This window comes from Podarcis muralis, chromosome 16, assembly GCF_964188315.1.
Source record: "Podarcis muralis chromosome 16, rPodMur119.hap1.1, whole genome shotgun sequence".
In the NCBI taxonomy this organism is placed as follows: Eukaryota; Metazoa; Chordata; class Lepidosauria; order Squamata; family Lacertidae; genus Podarcis; species Podarcis muralis.
Window position 1 is genome coordinate 4,836,027 of NC_135670.1, and position 21,197 is coordinate 4,857,223.

At 46.3% G+C, this 21,197-nt stretch overlaps 1 protein-coding gene across 1 annotated transcript; it reads right to left on the minus strand.

Annotated features, from left to right (window-relative positions):
- Positions 1–853: 853 nt before the first annotated feature.
- LOC114586931 (uncharacterized) lies at positions 854–20,187 on the minus strand. Its single transcript, XM_077920657.1, has 6 exons — positions 19,426–20,187; positions 16,425–16,745; positions 7,759–8,076; positions 5,524–5,622; positions 5,356–5,426; positions 854–994 (listed from the first exon to the last, which is right to left on the minus strand). The coding sequence occupies exons 1-6, from the start codon at positions 19,466–19,468 to the stop codon at positions 854–856; spliced, it is 993 nt and encodes a 330-aa protein (XP_077776783.1). The 5' UTR covers positions 19,469–20,187.
- Between the last annotated feature and the right edge of the window lie 1,010 nt (positions 20,188–21,197).

Sequence of the window (21,197 nt, forward strand, 5' to 3'; positions counted from 1 at the left end):
AGTGATGTAGTTTGGGGCGGGTGTAACATGGGGATTAGAGCTAATAAAAATTTGGGGGCTCTTTTGTTCGGGGCTTCCATCTTGTTCCACCTTGAGGCAGGTGGGAGTCCTGTCGCGATAGTCTTCAATAAAGACCAAGCCTACTGGCTGCTGTTTTGCTCTGGTATTCCTGGCTGGTGTCCTTGGTTTTTGTCCAAGGGAGCCCTCAGATTTCTCAGCTAACAATTTATGCCCCCTCTTTCCTTCAAGAGGTCCAAGGTGGTGTACATCGTTCTTCTCCTCCCTCCCCTTTCATATCCCTCACAACAACCCTGTGAGGGAGGTTAGCTTGAGAGCAAATGTCTGGCTCTCAAGATCACAACCAGTGAGTTTCATGGCCCTGTGGGAGGATTTGAACCCTGGTCTCTCCCAGACTAGGAAGCAGAGTATCATAAGAAGAGCCTGCTAGGTCAAGCCAATGGCCCATCTATTCCAGCATCTATTCCACCCAGGTGGCAGAAATTTAGCTGAACTAACTGTCCTTCTGGCATCAACATAAAATCACCATCATGCTAGAGTCTTTAGCTGGCCCTGTTCATGGAAGCACAGAGAAAAGAAAGCGGAAACAGAGTTCTAGGTGGCTCTTTGCGGTCCGGCTCTGGGTGACGCTGACCGCAGGGACGTCATGGGTCCCTGCTTACGAACCTCGGTTAGAGGCGCCTTCGGTTTAAAAAAAAGCCAAGCGCCCGCCTGAGTCAATCTTTCTGTTCTTTTGGTTTTCTGCCCTTCTTGGTTTTGACACCCCGTGTTCTTCACTTGCAAGAACAATAAAAACAGGAAGCAAAAGTTTGTGTGGCTTTGGCCTGGCCCCGCTTTATAGCTGCGACACTCCAGGTGTGAGGAGAATCGCCTCTCTCGCCTCGCCTCCGGCAGCCAGGCCTGACAAGGCTCCCAGTGGCCCGGTGTTGTAAGCACAATGAGCAAATAAATTCAGCTGGGCGTCCCGAGAGAAAAGCTGAAAGGCAGGACAGGGCGGGAAAGACTAACGGATAAGAGGAAACTGCCCTTTTGGTTTCACTCCGGCTGGATTTAGACGCATCAAAGAAGCGATTCAGTTAAACGCGTTGCAGACTTTGTATGAGAAATCGGGTTGGCAAAAAGGGGACTCCACAGCGCCATCTGGTGTCACAGTGTTATAATGCATAATATACAATGCAAGAATTTAAGGTTCTCAATTATATAAATTAAATGTACAAGGCAAACACGTGCATAAATACAAAAACCACATGTCTGAAACAGTACAGAAAAACAGCCCTGAAACCATTTTGACTCTCCCAAACTGACCAAATGTTTCTCTGCAAGGAGGGAAGAACTAGGAAAAAAACCTCCCCATTGTCTCTGTGCTCACAAATCCTGCCTTAAGGGCACATTTAAGGTGTGAATAGGGTGAACCTGTGACCTAGATTCAGGAATTAAGTAGTTATAAAAACAAAAGAGTGGCCAAAACCCAGATAATGCAATCAGGTAATTTGCCAGACAGGAGATAAACAACACACTCAGGATTCTGTTTTAGACAGCCCCTATGATGTATGTATGATGTTTCTGGGGGTGGTCTGGAGTTTGAGGGTGGGCAATTCCACTGCATCTTAAAAAGCAGAGACATCACCTTGCCAACAAAGGTCCGTATAGTGAAAGCTGTGGTTTTCCCAGTAGTGATGTGTGGAAGTGAGAGCTGGACCATAAAGAAGGCTGATCACCGAAGAATTGATGCTTTTGAATTCTGGTGCCGGAGGAGGCTCTTGAGGGTCCCATGGACTGCAAGACGATCAAACCTCTCCATTCTGAAGGAAATCAGCCCTGAGTGCTCACTGGAAGGACAGATCGTGAAGCTGAGGCTCCAAGACTTTGGCCACCCCAAGAACAGCCTCAGAGTTTTTTGCGGTCATGTCTTTTAAAAACAATACACTAGTTAACAAAATGAATGCAATTAAGATCTCGCTCGCCATTTCTTTTTCAGGCTACATCAGAGAGTGACAGGTTTAGGAGCAGGGCATCAGAAGAATGTAGGAAGAGAAATCCCTGATTCGCCTGCCTCACTCTCTCCCTCGTTCAGCTTCCAGCACAGACTGCCAAAACTACAAAGCAGACCTGGCTGTCTCAGGTGTGATAGCGCTGCTTCTCCTCCTCCTCCTCCTGAGCGTCTCCTCTGTATCTGGCTCTTCCAGGCCAGGTAACAGCATCCTCAGGGAAGCATGCAGGGCATCCTGTCTCAGTATCTCTTTATGGCTTAGGGCTGTACACAACTCTCCCAGATTTGGAGATACTGCAAGCTCATCTCTAACTTGTCTTTGCTGAATTTGTGAGAGGACCTCAGCAGCTACAGGGGAGTTGCGGTTAAGGAGATGTTGGTAATGTTCTTTCCAGCACACTGCAATAGCTTCAACTCCTTGAAAGATTCCATCAACAGTGTCTCCAAAAAAATTACACATCACTTGAGAAGACAGGTGAACTAATACCAGTGTACTGGAAGAAGCAAAGTTCAGCAGTGTTGAAGCAGTGATTCTTCAACATCAACTTTGTTGGACTGGTCAGGCTTCTGCGGATGCCTGATGATCGTCTTCCAAAGCAACTACAGTGGTACCTCGGGTTAAGTACTTAATTCGTTCCGGAGGTCTGTTCTTAACCTGAAACTGTTCTTAACCTGAAGCACCACCGGAGCACGATTTCTGTTCTCAACCTGAAGCAAAGTTCTTAACCCAAGGTACTATTTCTGGGTTAGCGGAGTCTGTAACCTGAAGCGTCTGTAACCTGAATCGTATGTAACCCGAGGTACCACTGTGGTCTCCACAATCACTTACAGACTCATTGTTAAAACCGTGTTTATGGAAGACAATCTTACTTGGCCACGAGTGATCACCAAAGGGAGATGGCTTAGGGCAAAGCAGCTGGGAACCTCGGCCTCCTGGACATCAGGGGCTGGACTGAGGAGGAATGGTGGAGACAACCTCCTCCACTTCCCAGAGAAGAGGGAGACAGTATGGATTTAGAACAGTGGTTTGCGGAAGGTCACAGTTCAGAGGCTGCAGAGAGGAAAAGCTGGGAAATACTGGGAGAGGAGCAGGAATATTGGGAATATTGGGAGATATAGCTGGGGCCATGATGGGCGTTGGGAGTTGTTACGGAAATTACGGGGGGAGGCACATCTTTAAAGTTGTTAAATGTTGCAAATATTATGCCTGAATGTATCCTTTCAACTTGACAGCTCACGGAAATTACCGAGCTTTAAAAATAATATAAAATCAACTCCTTTGCCAGTTTCCTCCATTCCAAAACTATTTTCCCTTTGAAAAAGGACTCCAGGAAGTTGCCAGAGGTGACAATTGCTGAGCTGATTGTTGGCCAAGGAAAGCCTAATCCCATCACCAGACTTGCCAAGGAGCCCAGACATGCAAAGGAAGTTCTATTGTACTTTGGGCGGTGGGACTTCAGAGCTATTTGCCTATGCTAATCTTATACCTTAAGGCTCCAATACTTTGGCCACCTCATGAGAAGAGAAGACTCCCTGGAAAAGACCCTGATGTTGGGAAAGATGGAGGGCACAAGGAGAAGGGGACGACAGAGGATGAGATGGTTGGACAGTGTTCTTGAAGCCATTAACATGAGTTTGACCAAACTGTGGGAGGCAGTGGAAGACAGGAGTGCCTGGCGTGCTCTGGTCCAGGGGGTCATGAAGAGGCGGACACGACTAAACGACTAAACAACAACAACAACAACAAACTTATACCTGAGTCTTGCCCTGACATGTCTGCTTATGCTAATCTTGTACCAAGGACTTGTCTGGACATGTTTGCCAAGGTTAAACAAGTGTAACCCATGTCTACCCCTCCCCTTTTGTGACATGTCAGTGATGTAGCAATGATGCTGTACGAACTGTATTCTGGGATATGGTGGGAAAGTTTTAAAAGTCCTTGTCACCCCATCCTCGGGGTTCAAAATTCCTCTTTGAACCTGTTGCGCCATAAACTTTGGTCTACAGCTATTTGCTTTGGTTGGCTGGACTCCTTCCTTTATTCCGCAGGGACCCGCGGGCTCTGCCCGACCAGCTGGGTGACTGAGCAGCCTCGCACCTAGATTTTTCCGTAACAGGAGTCCACCCGCGTCTGGAAGGCAACAGATGTTCTTCATCCCCAATACGCATGGAGCAGGTAAAGCAGCATTTCTCAATTGCTGTTGTACTACAACTCCCATCATCCGTGACTGCTGGGTCCTGCTAGCTAGGGATGATGGGAGTTGTAGTCCAACAGCAAGTCTGAGAAACACTGAACAGTTGGAGATATCAAGGTCCTTCAGAGAGAGGGCAATGGCACAGGGTTGCAAAGGGTTGAACCAGATGAGCCTTGGGGTCCCTTCCAGCTCTACAGCTCTGTGATTCTTGGAAGTTGTGTCAGGCCATTGGTCCATATAGCTCCATATCGCCCACACGGGCTGGCAGCAGCTCTGGAGAGTCTCTCCCTGGAGGTGCCATTGGGGAATGAACCTGGGGCTGTTTGCATGCGAAGCAGATCATCTGAGCCACAATGCATGAGGATATTCTTGAGAATGCGGACATTCATGGAGGAAACATCAAGTTTAATACAAGCATCAACATTCAGCAAGTGGGGAGGAAAATATATTAAACTTCTGGCATTTGATTGTCTTCCTTCTGTCTCTCCTTCTAATAAACCATGCTTTTTTTAACCACTTGACTGTATCGATTGGTTTGAACGGGACTTTTCATTTCTTGCAACGGACTTCTGCATATTCGGTCTAGAATGGGAAATGGAAAAGCCAGAGGCCACTTAGTGTTTTTATTTTTATTTTCTACATTTGCAAAAGCAAAGCGCCCGCCCCTCGCCCCCCGCTTTTCTTGGGCCAATTTAACATTTTGAATTTTTAAAAAAGCGATCTTGTTTTCCTGTGGTTATTAGTCATTTTCACCTCGTGAGCCTTACGCACTTTCCGTTGCAAAAGCAACATTACAAAGTTATTACTATTGAAAAGTAATGCATTTTTTTTTTAAAAAAGAGCATTTTCACTAAATCAAAAAATGAGTTTTTAAATTCAGGGTGTTAGCCCTAAAATATTTTTCTTTTCTCAGTTGCCCAGTAGTAATTTATGACATTTAAAGGTCCTAAATAATAAAATAAAATAAAATATAAAATAGGACTGTGCAGGCAATTAAGAGCACATCCTTTCACAATGTCTGTTTCCAGCTTCTGTTTATGGTTTTTATTGTACGGTTCTATACTTTTATCGCAGTAAACTGCTTTTATATATTCTTTATGACACAGCGGTGTACGGATATTTTTTTTATAAATCAATCAATAAAAACTTCACTATGGAGGGATGGTGAATTACCTGTGGGATCTCTCTCATGGGCAGTTGATTTGCTGGCGCATCTGCATTACCTGGGAAGAGAAAAGGGACAAGAAGAAGACAAGTTAACCAGAAGGAAAACCTGAGGAACAGATCCGTGTGGTGCTGTTCATTCCCCAAAGGCATTACCTCCAGATCGAAGTTTTCTGCAGAGCAGAACCAAAGGGGGAATCAGCAGGACGACCACCAAACAGGGTATCCCAATCAGCAATATGTTCCTGCAGTCCTCTGCAAGAGGAGAGGTGGAAGAGAGAGGAAGAAAAAGGGGGTCAGTGACTGTGGACCAGTCTAGGGCAAAGGGGAGGGCAAGTTAATCTATGGAACTCTCTCCCACAAGAGGTAGGGAAGGCCACCAACTTGGAGCACTTTAAAAGGGGAGTCATTCTGGGCTCACAGCTGTCCATGGAGGCACAGGTGAATTCTATGTCCAGGACATTCTGTCTACCAGCTCCATCTGGTACGCAGGCTGAGACCCTCCCTGCCCACAGACTGTCTCGCCAGAGTGGTGCATGCTCTGGTTATCTCCTGCTTGGACTACTGCAATGCCCTCTATGTGGGGCTACCTTTGAAGGTGACCCGGAAACTACAACTAATCCAGAATGTGGCAGCTAGACTGGTGACTGGGAGCGGCCGCTGAAACCACATAACACCGGTCCTGAAAGACCTACATTGGCTCCCAGTACATTTCCGAGCACAATTCAAAGTGTTGGTGCTGACCTTTAAAGCCCTAAATGGCCTCGGTCCAGTATACCTCGTCTGTACCCCCATCATTTTGCCCAGACACTGAGGTCCAGCGCTGAGGGCCTTCTGGAGGTTCCCTCACTGTGAGAAGCCAAGTTACAGGGAGCCAGGCAGAGGGCCTTCTCGGTGGTGGCGCCTGCCCTGTGGAACTCCCTCCCACCAGATGTCAAAGAGAAGAACAACTACCAGACCTTTAGAAGACATCTGAAGGCAGCCCTGTTTAGGGAAGCTTTTAATGTTTGATGTTTTATCTTTTTTTTACTATTCTGTTGGGAGTCACCTAGAGTAGATGGGGAAACCCAGGCAGATGGACAGGGTATAAATAATAAATTATTCCCTCCCTATGAGAAGTGAGATTACAGGGAACCAGGCAGAGGGCCTTATCAGTGGTGGTGCCCGGCCTGTGGAACGCCCTCCCATCAGACGTCAAGGAAATAAACAACTATCTGATTTTTAGAAGACATCTGAAGGCAGCCCCGTTTAGGGAAGTTTTCAATGTTTTATGTTTTATTGTGTTTTTAAAATTCTGTTGGGAGCCATGTAGAGTAGCTGGGGAAACCCAGCCAGATGGACAGGGTATGAATAATAAATGATGATGATGATGATGATGATGATGGTGATGAAAGAAGACTAGGCAGATGCACAGAGGAGAAGGCTATTGATGGCTACTAGCCACAGTGGCTATGCTCTGTCGGCCCAGTTGGAGCAGCAATGCTGGAAACCACAGGAGCGGAGAGTTGCTCTCACGTTCGGCTCCTAACTACAGTGGTACCTCGGGTTACGGACGCTTCAGGTTACAGACTCCGCTAACCCAGAAATAGTACCTCGGGTTAAGAACTTTGCTTCAGGATGAGAACAGAAATCGTGCAGCAGCAGTGGTGCGGCGGCAGCAGGAGGCCCCATTAGCTAAAGTGGTGCTTCAGGTTAAGAACAGTTTCAGGTTAAGAACGGACCTCCGGAACGAATTAAGTACTTAACCCGAGGTACCACTGTACTGGTTTCCCCTTAGGGCATCTGTTTGGCCACTGTGATGACAGAATGCTAGACTAGATGGGCCCCCTTTGGCCTGAGGCAGCCGACACTTCTTACGTGTGTGTTTATATGTAAATAAAGTAGATTAGCCAAAATGCTGAGTTGCTGAGGTCTGTCACGCAAGCTGCGAAGACTCTGAGGATCCCTAAGTGTGCCGATGTCTGTTGGCATCGGTCGCTGTGATGTTCGGGCAGAAGAAAGCTTTGGAAGCTCCCGAATGATAGACCAGGAGGGAGGAAACATGCCAGTCGGGCATGTGTCTCTGCCAGGGTCCTACTCGAGTGTAGGATGAGCTCCTGACAGAATCTTGATAAACTCGGTTGGTTAGCTGGGTAATTTTAGATTCTGGAATTAAGTGTTGTGCAAGACCGCCATCTTTTGATGGGCAGTTACTTCCTTCAAAATGGGGTAAGACAGCCACCTTGGGTTCGGAGACCCTTCTAGAAAGCCTGCTTGGTGGGGGCCCAGACTTCTGCAACACCCCAATAAAGTCATGTCCTGATGGCCCCACAGGAAAGGTCTGTGCCCTTGCAAATTCTCCTGGTCCATGGAAAAGCTACAAGCTGAACCAGCTATTTGGTTACAAGGTACCTTGGGTTGTAGACGCTGTCTTTGAAGGGACCACTGCACTGATGTTTCTTCTCTCCTGGCCTGAACAAGAATAAGCCACCCCTTGGCTCCATCTCTCTGGAGGAATCAGCTTCAGACTCCAAACGGTGAAGGCTCCTTCCCCATCGATCACGTCACCATCCTTCCGGTCCTGAGAAGTTTCCCCACCAATATCCCAGGAGAAAGTATCCTCATCAGGGTTTGCGTCAATCAGGAGGCAGAGGAGGGGGACGTGGTGGGAGAGCTCCGTGTCTTCTGCAGCGGAAGGAGCAAGGAGAGCAAGTCTTGGCCCAGATGTTCCTGGGAGAGAAGGAGAATCGCATGAGAATGGCTCCTAAGATCTTTATCTTAATCCCTCTCGTAGGTTTCACAAGGGTGACATGGCTCCTCAATGAACTAGACCCAATAAACAGCCATCCCAATGACCGTTGCAGTAGTTAGAGTGTTGGACTAGGGCCTGGAAGAGACCTGGGTTCAAATCCCCACTTAGGAAGCTCGCTTGTGCCTGGTCAGTCTCTCAGCCTAGCCTCCCTCACAAAGTTGTTGTGGGGATCAGTGAGGAGCAGCTGAACCAAGTGCAATACTTGGGGCTCCTTGAAGAAAAAAGTGGGGGTGTAAATGTTAGGATATTTCCGTTCCACCTTAAGAGAGAGCAGGCTTGTGAGTCACAGAGTCTGCGTATTTCCTGTTGAGGATGTTTATGTTTGCTGTTTCCTTTCGATTTCAGTCGGTCGGAGACACTGACACAGAACGGTCATGTTTTCCTTTGTTCTGTTCAACGCTAAATAAAGTCTGTAAATTATGCTCTCTTCTACGGTGCAAGCTTTCTGGCTGTGGTTTCTGCTGATAAAGAACAGTGTGCACAAGCCTGGAATGTGGCAATCTATTTCTGAGGCTTTGTGTCGCTAACTGCTGGATCTGCCTGGCTACGGGAGATCGATGGACGTTCGGCAGCCGGTTTGGGGCCATGATGGACAATATCTCCCTGGCAGTTTCCCAACAACAAGGTTATGGGCCCAGATTCACAGCACCTACAGGAGAGTAAAGCTGCAACAGACTGCGTTTGAGAGGTATGTGAAAAGCGAAAGCAGCGAGAGCGGAGGCTTTTCTGTTTACCTCAACAAGGAGCCTTTGAACTCCGGCAAGGCTTAATTGGCCTGGGAGCCAAGCCAGGGAGTTCGTGATTAATGGGCTGCCGAGATAAGAAGTCTTTGAAGGCATAAAGACTTGGGCTCACGTAAAGACCTGAGATGGATCTTTTACAATCCTCAGAAGTAGCTCCGTGTCCACCGAAGCTAAATGGCCACAACTATCAGACCTGGGCAAAATGGTGTGAGAGTTTGCTGCGTCAGTTTAGGGTGTGGCATACCGTGAGTGAGGCCCCCCCAGTTCCTCTGACAGAGAGATGGAAAGCCGATGATTCGAGGGCGATTGACGTAATAGTCTTATCCGTATCTCTTGAGGAAATTAAGACGCTGGCTGGTAACACCACTGCACGTGGAATGTGGTATGCTTTGATGAAAGCTCACAACTCAGTTGTCCCAGCCCAGAGTTTGACTGCATCGGAGGTCCAAGCTGTTTCCCAGAATGCGAGTGAATGCAGGGATGCTGAGGGCACCGGTTGCAAGCTGCAGGGGGAGCTGACCGTCACGTCATCCCAGGCAGCATTCCAGCCTCCAGAGGGAGCCAAGGAGTCGGCAGCTGAGAGCTCTGTTTCTCGTGAGAACCAAGGTCATCGCCTTTGCAGAGGCCGGAAAGGCAAAGGTAAACAGGCGTCTGCAGATGGCCAGGAGCGAAGGGAGGGTGAAGAGCCCGCGCCAGGGAAAAACAAAGTTATGTTTGCTGGCACAGCTTCACCAAAGGCTAAAGGCACGTCTGCTGACCAGAAGCAGGGGGGCAAGCTGCAAAAGCCCACGCCAGTGGAAGACAAGGCTATGTTTGCTGGCACAGCTTCACCAAAGGCTAAAGGCACGTCTGCTGACCAGAAGCAGGGGGGCAAGCTGCAAAAGCCCACGCCAGTGGAAGACAAGGCTATGTCTGCTGGCACAGCTTCACCAAAGGCTAAAGGCACGTCTGCTGGCCAGGAGCAGCAGGGGGGCAAGCTGCAAAAGCCCAAGTCAGTGGAAAACAAGGGTTTGCTTGCTGTGAAGACTGCTCCAACAGCTAAAGGCAGTTTTGTTGTTGATTCGGGCTGTACCCGCCACATCTCAAAGGATCGGCACCTCTTTATCTCCTTCAAGCCTCAGGAAGGTGAGATCCACCTGGCTGATGGAAGGACGTTGCAAATTGCAGGAGAAGGGACTGTGAAACTTGCAAGTTTGCATACAACCATCAGTAATGTTCTGTATGTTCCTGGAGCTGCAAGCAATTTGTTGAGCGTCCCGCAGCTTACTGGACGTGGTTTTCAGATTTCCTTCAAGAGGAGCGTCTGTGTCATCAGTAAAGGCAAAGAGGACTATTTGCATGCAAAGTTTATGGATGGTTTGTTCCATATAACTTATGATGACACTGCTGTTGTATCTAATGCTGATTCTTGTTGTGTTGCACAAACTAACAAAGTTCTTCATGCAGGTTGCATTCATGAAGCGCATCGAAGGTTTGGTCACCTCTCTTGGAAGGCACTGGCCAAGATGCCAGAGGTGGTTGAGGGTTTGAACATCAAACCCTGTAAATATCACATGAAATGTGTATCTTGTGCTGAGAACAAGGTGAAGGTTGCTCCAAAAGGCAAAGTGTCTAGCAGGCAGGCTTCCAAGCCCTACCAGCTAGTGCACGCAGACCTGGTTGGGCCACTTACGCCCTCTTTAGGAGGAGCAAGGTTCTTCATGGTTCTAATTGATTCTTTTTCTAGGTACATTCATGTGTTTTTGCTCGAACAGAAATCGCAAGCGTTTCCGAAGTTTAAGGCATTCTGTGCTTGGTTGGAGAATGCTCACGGTAAACGTATCGGCTGTCTTTTTACCGATCGGGGCGGGGAATTCACTTCTCAGCAGTTTGAAGCTTTCCTGACTGAGAAGGGAATCCAGCATGACATGTCAACCCCCAGATCGCCATGGATGAATGGGCTTGCGGAGAGAGCAAATCAAACATTGCTGCAAGGAATGAAAACCTTGTTGCATGATGCCAATCTCCCTGATAAGTTTTGGGGGGAGGCTTTGGGGAATCTGGTTTACTCCGTTAATCGCAGATTGTCATCACCCATTGGTTGTACCCCCTATGAGAAGATGTTTGGCAAGAAACCCAACACCAAACACATGAGAATTTTTGGTTCTGACATGTGGGTACGCACCCCACAAACCAACAAGCTTGGGAAGCGTGGGGCACATGGTTTGTTCATGGGGTACGAAAAAGGTGCATACAGGGTATGGATGACTAACTCTAAGTCCATAAAGTTCACAAGGAGTGTTGAGTACAATCCTAAGTGGGGGGAAAATGTGGGAATTTTCCAGAGTTACCCAGAGGAGGATGAAGGTGATGTCAAGCAAGCAGCTAAAGCTGAGGAAGCTGCTGAGGAAATTGAGGATGAGGATGATGATGATGATGATCAGAGTTCGGATTCCAGTTCATTGGGCGGCGCTGCTGCTGATGTCAGTGAGAGTGATGACACAGCAGACTACAAGAGTGCAAAGGCCTCAGTCAGACCATCTGATGCGTCTGACAATGAACTGGAAGAACCACTGTTCACCATTGGTCATTTTTCTCCTAAGAAAGAGGAGATGAGTCCAGAAGACTTGCGTCTAGTACGTAGGTCTGAAAGGGCGACCAAAGGCAGACCTCCTAAGAGATTTGCTGATGAGTTTGCTAAGACTGCAACTGCTGTTCTTAGTAGCTCAGAGAAGGTGTGGGAACCTTCAAGCTTCAAAGAGGTTCAGGAGTTAACCTCTAAAGATGCTGAGCCTTGGCTTAATGCCATGAAGGCTGAAGTTGATTCCTTGAACAGGAACCAAACTTGGGAACTGGTACCGGTAGTCCCAGGTATGAGACTGGTTGGCAGCAAATGGGTCTTCAAGGCCAAGACAGACCAGAATGGCAAGGTAGTCAGACACAAAGCCAGATTGGTTGCCAGAGGTTTTTCACAGGTACCAGGACAGGATTACCACGAGACCTACTCACCCACAGTCAAATATGAGAGCATTCGGCTGATGCTCAAGATCGCTGCGGAGGAGAAACTGCATGTTTCTCATCATGACATTAATACAGCCTTTTTGTACGGGATTTTGAACGAGGAGCTGTTTATGCTTCCACCTGACGGGATGCAGATACAGAAGGGAATGGTCTGTAAATTGCGGAAATCCTTATATGGTCTCAAGCAGAGTGCCAGGTGTTGGAACACAAAACTCACTGAAACGTTGCTTTCTCTAGGTTTTCACCAGGGCAAAGCTGATCCATGTGTGTTTGTCAAGGAGGAGGGGCAAAACAAACTGTATTGTTTATGTTTTGTTGATGATCTTCTGATGTTTTGGAAGAATCAGGCTTTCTATCAAAGCACCCTAGCTCAGCTGAAGGAGCACTTTGACATGAAGGATCTTGGTGAGGTATCCAACTATCTTTCTCTGCAGGTGGAGAAGGACCAAGCAGGTAATTTTCTGGTACACCAAACACAGAAAATTGCTGATGTATTAACCAGGTTGAATTTGGTTGATGCAAACCCAGCAGACACACCGATGGTGACAGGTTACCAGGTAGATAGTACTGCTGAAGCATTTTCTGACACAACGCTGTACAGATGCATTCTAGGCAAGCTGAATTTCATTGCCAGATGTTCAAGACCTGACATAGCTGTAAGCTGTAATCTGCTTAGCAGACATGCCAACAATCCTACGGTTCAGGATTGGAAAGCTCTGAAGCGCATAGCCCGCTATTTGAAAGGGACTATGCACTACAGGCTGAGGTTCACCAGTCAGAAGACTGGAGGTCTTGAAATCTTTGCAGATGCAAGTTTTGGAAGTGACACCACAGATGGTACAAGCACTTCTGGAGTATGCTACATGTACAACCACTGCCTGTTTGACTGGTTGTGCAAGAAGCAAACAACAGTGAGCCTAAGTTCCTGTGAAGCAGAACTCAATGCTCTGTCATTTTCACTCATGGATTGTGAATGGTTGATGCAACTGTTTAAGGACATCGGGGTTTCTGTGAAATGTCCTATACAAGTGTATCAAGACAATAGATCGTGTTTGGCTTTGCTGAACTCTGAGAGTTGCAAGCAAAGAACCAAGTACTTGCAGATTAAGCTACATCGTGCAAGAGAGTGTATTCAGAAAGGACTGATTCGGGTGTCCTACATGGCAGGAAATGAAATTCCTGCTGATCTGTTGTCTAAGGTTGTTAACAGAGAACAACATAAGGTTTATGTACAAAGGTTGCAATTGAGTGAACCACAGGTACTACAGGTTACACGGAAAGGGGGAGGATGTTAGGATATTTCCGTTCCACCTTAAGAGAGAGCAGGCTTGTGAGTCACAGAGTCTGCGTATTTCCTGTTGAGGATGTTTATGTTTGCTGTTTCCTTTCGATTTCAGTCGGTCGGAGACACTGACACAGAACGGTCATGTTTTCCTTTGTTCTGTTCAACGCTAAATAAAGTCTGTAAATTATGCTCTCTTCTACGGTGCAAGCTTTCTGGCTGTGGTTTCTGCTGATAAAGAACAGTGTGCACAAGCCTGGAATGTGGCAATCTATTTCTGAGGCTTTGTGTCGCTAACTGCTGGATCTGCCTGGCTACGGGAGATCGATGGACGTTCGGCAGCCGGTTTGGGGCCATGATGGACAATATCTCCCTGGCAGTTTCCCAACAGTAAATGCAATAATAAATAAATAAAACAAATGCTACAGACCCTAATTTAAATCTAAGTCATAGTTGCTAAAGACTACTCTACCAATATCTACTAGTAATACAGTCGAACCTTGGTTCTCGAATGTTTTGGCTCCCGAACACCGCAAACCTGGAAGTGACTGTTCCGGTTTTCGAACGCTCTTTGGAACCTGAACGTCTGATGGGTCTTCTGTGGCTTCCAATTGGCTGCAGGAGCTTCCTGCAGCCAATCAGAAGCCGCACTTTGGTTTCCGAATGTTGTGGAAGTCGAACGGACTTCCGGAATGGATTCTGTTCTACTTCCAAGGTACGACTGTATTAGTATTACAGTTGTACCTCTGGTTACGAATGGGATCTGTTCCGGAGCCCAGTTCGCAACATGAGCAGAACGCAACCCACGTCTGTGCATGTGTGGGTCGCGATTTGCTGCTTCTGCGCATGTGCGTGACATCATTTGGAGCACATGCGCATGCGTGAGTGGTGAAACCTGGAAGTAACCCTTTCTGGTACTTCCAGGTCGCCGTGGGACGCAACCTAAAAACGCTCAACCTGAAGCAAACGTAACATGAGGTATGACTGTAATAGTAATATTAATACATTTATTTCTTGTCCTGCACCAGCAGGTCCCAGAATGGACCTAACGATTTGCTAGAGTGAGGCACAGCTACCCTCAAATTGCAGATATGGGGGGGGGGGGTAACCCCCTCCCTGCCATCCCCTCACCCCGTCTCCTAAGGCAGACTGCCCTGCACACAGAGGGACAGGCAGTTCTGGGTCCGGGGCTTAAATGAAATCCCAGTGTCAAGCCAGTTGGATTCTGTATGTGGAAGGAGAAGGTGCCATCTTGTTTTCTTGCCCCGGGGGGCCATGAAATCAGGAGAAATGAGAATGGGAGCTTCACACTGGCTCCAAGTGGTTTCAGACCAGAGTCCCTTCAGAATCTATTTCAGAGGCGCCATTCAGATGTCCACCTGCAACATCAATTGTGGGTGGCCCCCACAACTGTGGAAGCCAACTAAGACCAGGCACATACCCCCCTCTCTCGCAAATTTTAAGCAGGCCCAAAAGACTTATCTGGTTTTCTACTGCGCTGGGGGGCCTTGGCTAAACGGGACTTTCAAACCAGATGCTGTGTTTATAAGGCGTTATTTCCTTTCGTTTTAATGCACAATGCGTCCCCTTCAAGTGCCACACGTTTGTGTGGTTCTGCGGAGACAGAGGTCAGTGGGAAAAAGCCCCTCGCAAAGTCAAGCGCAGCCACTTTTACTTTCGAGAGAGGAAACCGGTCACAATGGAGAGGGTCTGTCAAAAGGAAGTTGAAAGGGCGAGTCATTTAAGATACAATCGCTTCTGGCTGCTCACCATGATTACAAAAGGAAATCAAACAAACACTCCGCAGATCAAGAAAACATCAATTTTCTACAGCTGTTTCAAATGTTTGGGAAAACCCAGGCGCAGTGGCGTAGCGTGGGGGGTGCAGGGGGGGCCGGCCGCACCGGGCGCAACATATGGGGTTTAGGGTTAGGGGGCGCAAATCCAAGGGTTAGGGGGTGCAAATCCACGGGTTAGGGGGCGCAAATTACTTGCCTTGCCCCGGGTGCTGACAACCCACGCTACGCCACTGCCCAGGCGTATGGCAACCCATTCTGGAAGTGGGTTGGTTGTGGGGTTTTTTGCCGAAGTTTGTAAAAAGATGGCTCAGAAAGTGGTTTTAAAGCTCAGCAACTTTGCGAAAGGAAAGGTCAACAACTCTTGTGTCTGGATTTTCACTTCCTGAAATATGGCAACCCTCTCATCATCCTCCACCCAGCAAGAGGCGATATCGCAGTTCAATGGCACATTTCAGCCAGGCAAAAGCATTTAAACTGGGGGGTGGAGCAGAAACAGTGAGGGGTGTTGACATGAAGGAGGCAGGGCATGGCCGATGTGGGAACATGGCCTGTGGGGGTCTGCCCAGACCCTGAGAGTGAGGACCCTAGAGGCCACATTCACACACCCAGGGCCTGACGTTTCCCATCCCTGCCACTGAAGATGCCAGCGTGGTTGAACAGCAGCGTCACGAAAGCTAAAAACAAAAAAGGCAAGAGAGCTTGTTTAAAGAAGTGGAAGCTTCGTCCAGACCTGGATTGGAGCAGGGCGGAGAGAGATCCACAAAGCAAAATTAACAGAAGATAAGTTTTGGGGAGCAGAATGCTTAACAGATTAGGACAAACAAACAAAAACTTCTTTAAATATATCTGCGGCAGGAAGCCAGGCAGGCAGGCAGGTGTGGCAGATAACAAAGCTGTGAAAGGTGTTGGGGAGAAACTCAATTATTTCGTGGGTCTTCACTTGAGGAGATATTGGGCAGTTATTTGTGTGCTGTTGTTTGAAACTTGCTAGGGGCCTATGGCAGGGATGCGGGTGGCGCTGTGGGTTAAGCCACAGAGCCTAGGGCTTGCTGATCAGAAGGTTGGTGGTTCAAATCCCTGCGACGGGGTGAGCTCCCGTTGCTTAGTCCCTGCTCCTGCCAACCTAGCAGTTTGAAAGCACACCAGTGCAAGTAGATAAATAGGTACCGCTCCGGCGGGAAGGTAAACGGCGTTTCCGTGCGCTGCTCTGGTTCACCAAGAAGCGGCTAAGTCCTGCTGGCCACATGACCCGGAAGCTGTACGCCGGCTCCCTCGGCCAATAAAGCGAGATGAGCGCCGCAACCCCAGAGTCGGCCACGACTGGACCTAATGGTCAGGGGTCCCTGTACCTTTACCTTTAGAGGCCTATGGCAGGTTTGCAAGTGGACTGGGTGTATATTAAATAAACAACAAGAGTATTTGACATCTGCTGAGCCACTCACCTAAGACGATCAGCCTCATCCCACTCAGGAAGGTGAATTTATGAGCCACAGCTCCAACACAGTAATACACCCCAGAATCTCCTCCCTGGATGTTGTGTCGGGTCAGATTCACTTGGCTTGGGGTTTTTGCTCCTGGTGGTTGAGTGGTATAAATGTCTGCAATCTTATGCAGTCCCCCTTCCTGTTCCTCTTTGTACCAGCTCACTACCGACACAAAGGTTCCTTCTGGAATGTTGCAGCTGATGTTGACAGTGGCGCCAGGAGGTGCTGAGATCCTTGCCAGCCTCTGCGGGATTTCGGTGATCCCCTGTGATCCAGCAGCTGCAGCAGGGAAGCAAAGGGATGTGTGGTTGGTCCTATTTGGTTGGTCCCACTAAATAGAAAACCAAGATGACCACCCCATGACTATAAAACGTTTATTTTAAAATAGGGACGCGGGTGGCACTGTGGGTTAAACCACAGAGCCTAGGACTTGCCGATCTGAAGGTCAGCGGTTCGAATCCCCGTGAGGGGGTGAGCTCCTGTTGCTCGGTCCCTGCTCCTGCCAACCTAGCAGTTCAAAAGCACGTCAAAGTGCAAGTAGATAAATAGGTACCACTCCAGCAGGAAGGTAAACGGCGTTTCCGTGCGCTGCTCTGGTTCGCCAAAAGCAGCTTAGTCATGCTGTACACATGACCCGGAAGCTGTACGCCGGCTCTCTTGGCCAATAAAGCGAGATGAGCGTCGCAACCCCAGAGTCATCCACAACTGGACCTAATGGTCAGGGGTCCCTTTACCTTTACCTTATGACAGACCTGTTCGCTGATTCCCCCTTTCCCTGCTCCTGTCTAGGTTGTCACTTGATGGGGGGTAAGATACAGGATTACTAAACCTCAGTAAAAGGATGCACACACAAAAATTGATTTTCTGAGGGGTGCTGAAAAGTTGTAACATAACTTGAGAATTCAAAAGATATCTAGGTTAAATTAATATAATTTAGCTTTGCTTGGTAAGTAAAATAATTGCCAAGCACTTGCAGTTATATTTATTATTATTATTAATCATTTGCTGCTGCTGCTGTTAATTCAGCATCACCTGACATTTTCAAAAGGAAAATTTAAAGTATTTGGTTTTCTGAAAGCAGTTTATGTGCTTCTTCGTCAAACATAGCTTTACCAAGATAAATGTTGTCTGGTCACGAAAAGAATGACAGATTTGAATTCCACACAAACAAAAACATAGCTTTAAAACCCCTCACTGAAGAAATTTGCAAAAATTAAGTTTTACCCTCTAGAATGAGATGCACTGCGAGTGTCCCCAAGCATCACAAATTTTGTGTTAAGCAATTAGCAACTAATTCCAAGCAGATTTCTTGTGGGGAGCAATTGCCCTGCTAAACAAGTGTGCTTAAGAAACTTTATAAACTGAGAGCTGCAAAAAGAAAGCCAACCTCCTTTTCCCTCCTTTGGGAAGGAGACATGTCAATCAAGTTCCTAAACCAGGTTCCAAATAAGAAACTTCAAATATTTATTCAATGTGCGCAGAGATAAATATGCTTTACTGATTACTGAAACTGAATCAGTAGATTGTACTATATAGAATTAAAGTGTTTCTTTTTGCCAAGTTAAAAGAAATGGCACTCATCGTTTAATTGAAGCACATCTTGCTATTTGTCAAGACTCTGCTGAAGATTAGGGAGAGAAGTTTGTTGAGCTTTCATTTTAATGGGAACCAATCTAATTTGTGCTTCCTGAAAACATAAACAGATTGAAACACAGCATTCCTACAAAATTCACATTACTCTGAATATTTCAGGGTAGTTCTCCAACCAAAAAGTGTGCAGGTATAAGAGAAAACAATGTGAAAACAAAGCTACATTATGTTATGGGAAATTGCTTGCAAAAATGCACACGTTTTGCAAAATTGTTCACAAATACGCATGTGTTATACAACCAGCATTGGTTTTATTAATTCACATCACAAATTTTGGACTATGGGTCTTTGGCGACTGTCAATTTCATGCATTTTAATGGCAGACATGCCTATTTTTTGCCAATTTAGAAGACATGACATCATGAAATATAAGATACGCTTATCATTTAATTGAAGCGCATCTTGCTATTTGTCAAGACTCTGCTGAAGATTTAGGATGGGAGAGAAGTTTGTTCAGCTTTCATTTTAATGGGAACCAACCTAATTTGTGCTTCCTGAAAACATAAACAGATTGAAACACAGCATTCCTACAAAATTCACATTACTCTGAATATTTCAGGGTAGCTGTCCAACCAAAAAGTGTGCAGCTATTAGTGAAAACAATGTGAAAAGAAAGCTACATTATGTTATGGGAAATTGCTTGCAAAAATGCACACTTTGCAAAATTGTTCACAAATATGCATGCGTTATGCAAAGAGGTATATATTATGGGAAATGCTTGTGAAAATCGATAAATATTTCAATACAGCCTTTTAACAAACATTTGCAAATTGATGCAGAGATGTGGCGGAAAGCAGGTTTTTTGGGAAGGGATGACAAACTGAAAGAAGGCGAAACCGAATGGTTTGTCCATTGCTGGTGAAGACAGGTAATAATTTTACTCATGTTGTTATTAAAAAAAAATCTGCGCAAAATGCACAATCCGTGCACACTGCAATCCTATAAATATCTACTCAGAAATAAGTCTCACTGTGTTCAACGCTGCTTACTCCCTAAGAAGTGATAATAATAATAATAATAATAATAATAATAATAATAATAATAATAAAAATAAATTATTTGTATCCCGCTCTCCCCAGCCAAAGCCAGGCTCAGAGCGGCTAACATCATATAAATAAGACAATATGCATAATACAATATACAATATGCAAATAAAATAACATTCAACATTCATTAAAATAATATAGAACAATATTAAATATCATTAAATATAGGACTGCAGTCTTAAAAGCAGAACCAATATATAAAATCCATCGAAACCTCATCTCACCACGAATTGTTAAACTTATCAGGTTCTAGAAATACTTACTGTGTAGAGAAAGTAGCAGGATCCCAAGAAATGATACAAACATTTCCTGGTTCTGCGTAGTCCTTCGTTGGGCGAGGGCGAAACGTCGGGATTGTGTGACGAATTCTGTGGGAGTGAAGCCGGCGAAATCCAGAGAAGGTTGTTGGAATAGGATGCTAGATTGCTTTTCTCCTGGACCACGAAAGCAGGAACATGTGGACTAGTGCTTTGCTCTCCAGTACAGCAAACCCAAACCTTCCCCCAATTTTCATCAGAAAAATATATTTATGAAACAGAAAACCATTTGGTGCTCCCAAACACTGACCAACCTGTGCTGCAGAGGAAACCCAAATCTGCCGAATAATAGGGCCGGCTTTTAACAGCACGAGAGATCTTCAGATATGGGACAAAACCTGAGAGCTAAGCTCTGGGATTCAAAATACGCTTCAGCAAACCCAAATCTTCCCCCAATTTTCATCAAAAAATAGATTTATTTTTTGGGTGCTTCCAAACACCTGCCAATCTGTGCTGAAGAGGCAACCCAAATCTGCCTATCGAAACCTGATAGCTAAGCTCTGGGATTCAAAACAGTACCAGGGGCATCAAAACTGAGCTGTCGGTTCGACGTCTCAAACAATTCAGGTTCAGTGGTGGTTCTGTTGAATTCAGGAGGCTGATTCCCCCTCGCTGTCTGCCTGGGAGGCAGACAGTGACCTTTCTCAGTGGCTCCATCCCCACCTTGAACCGCCCACAGGGAGGTGTTTCTTTGCAAAAAGCTGGAGCCACACGACTAGACCTCTTCCTTGAAGCTGCAGATCAGACGCAGGTTAGGGGTCAGGGAGGGGGGGTGCTTTTAGTGGCGGGGGGGCGCTACAGCGAGGATGGTTCCAGCTGCACAATCGTTCATCAGAAGCAACAAATAATAATAATAATTTATTATTTCTACCCCGCCCATCTGGCTGGGCTTCCCCAGCCACTCTGGGCGGCTTCCAACCAAGATTAAAAATACATCAAAATGTCACACATTAAAAAAAACTCCGCCTTCAGATGTCTTCTAAATGTCAGGTAGTTGTTTATCTCTTTGACATCTGATGGGTCAAAGAATATACACAGCCGAGAGAGGTTGCAAGAGGATGGTACATTTCTGAGAAAGTGGAAGTTGCTTTTTACGTCTCTGGAAATTAAAACGTTTGAGATTTTCTAGATGATGCATGCCATAATTGCATATCATACATCTTGATATTTTTTTTACATTTCATATATTATTTGCTTCAATGGTTCTTATTTCACTTATGTGCATTGTTAATAATAATAATAATAATAATAATAATAATAATAATAATACTTTTATTATTTGTATGCCAGCCATCTGACTGGCTCCTTTTTTCTCCTCCCTCCCAATCCATTTTTTCCTTTGGGGTTGTGTATTTTTAACTCTAGGGCTCCATGATCACTGCAGATGGTGACAGCAGTCATAAAATTAAAAGATGCCGGCTTCTTGGGAGAAAAGCAATGACAAACCTAGACAGCATCTTAAAAAGCAGAGACATCACCTTGCCGACAAAGGTCTGTATAGTCAAAGCTATGGTTTCCCCAGTAGTGATATATGGAAGTGAGAACTGGACCATGAAGAAGGCTGATCGCTGAAGAATTGATGCTTTTGAATTATGGTGCTGGAGGAGACACTTGAGAGTCCCATGGACTGCAAGAAGATCCAACCTCTCCATTCTGAAGGAAATCAGCCCTGAGTGCTCACTGGAAGGACAGATCCTGAAGCTGAGGCTCCAAGACTT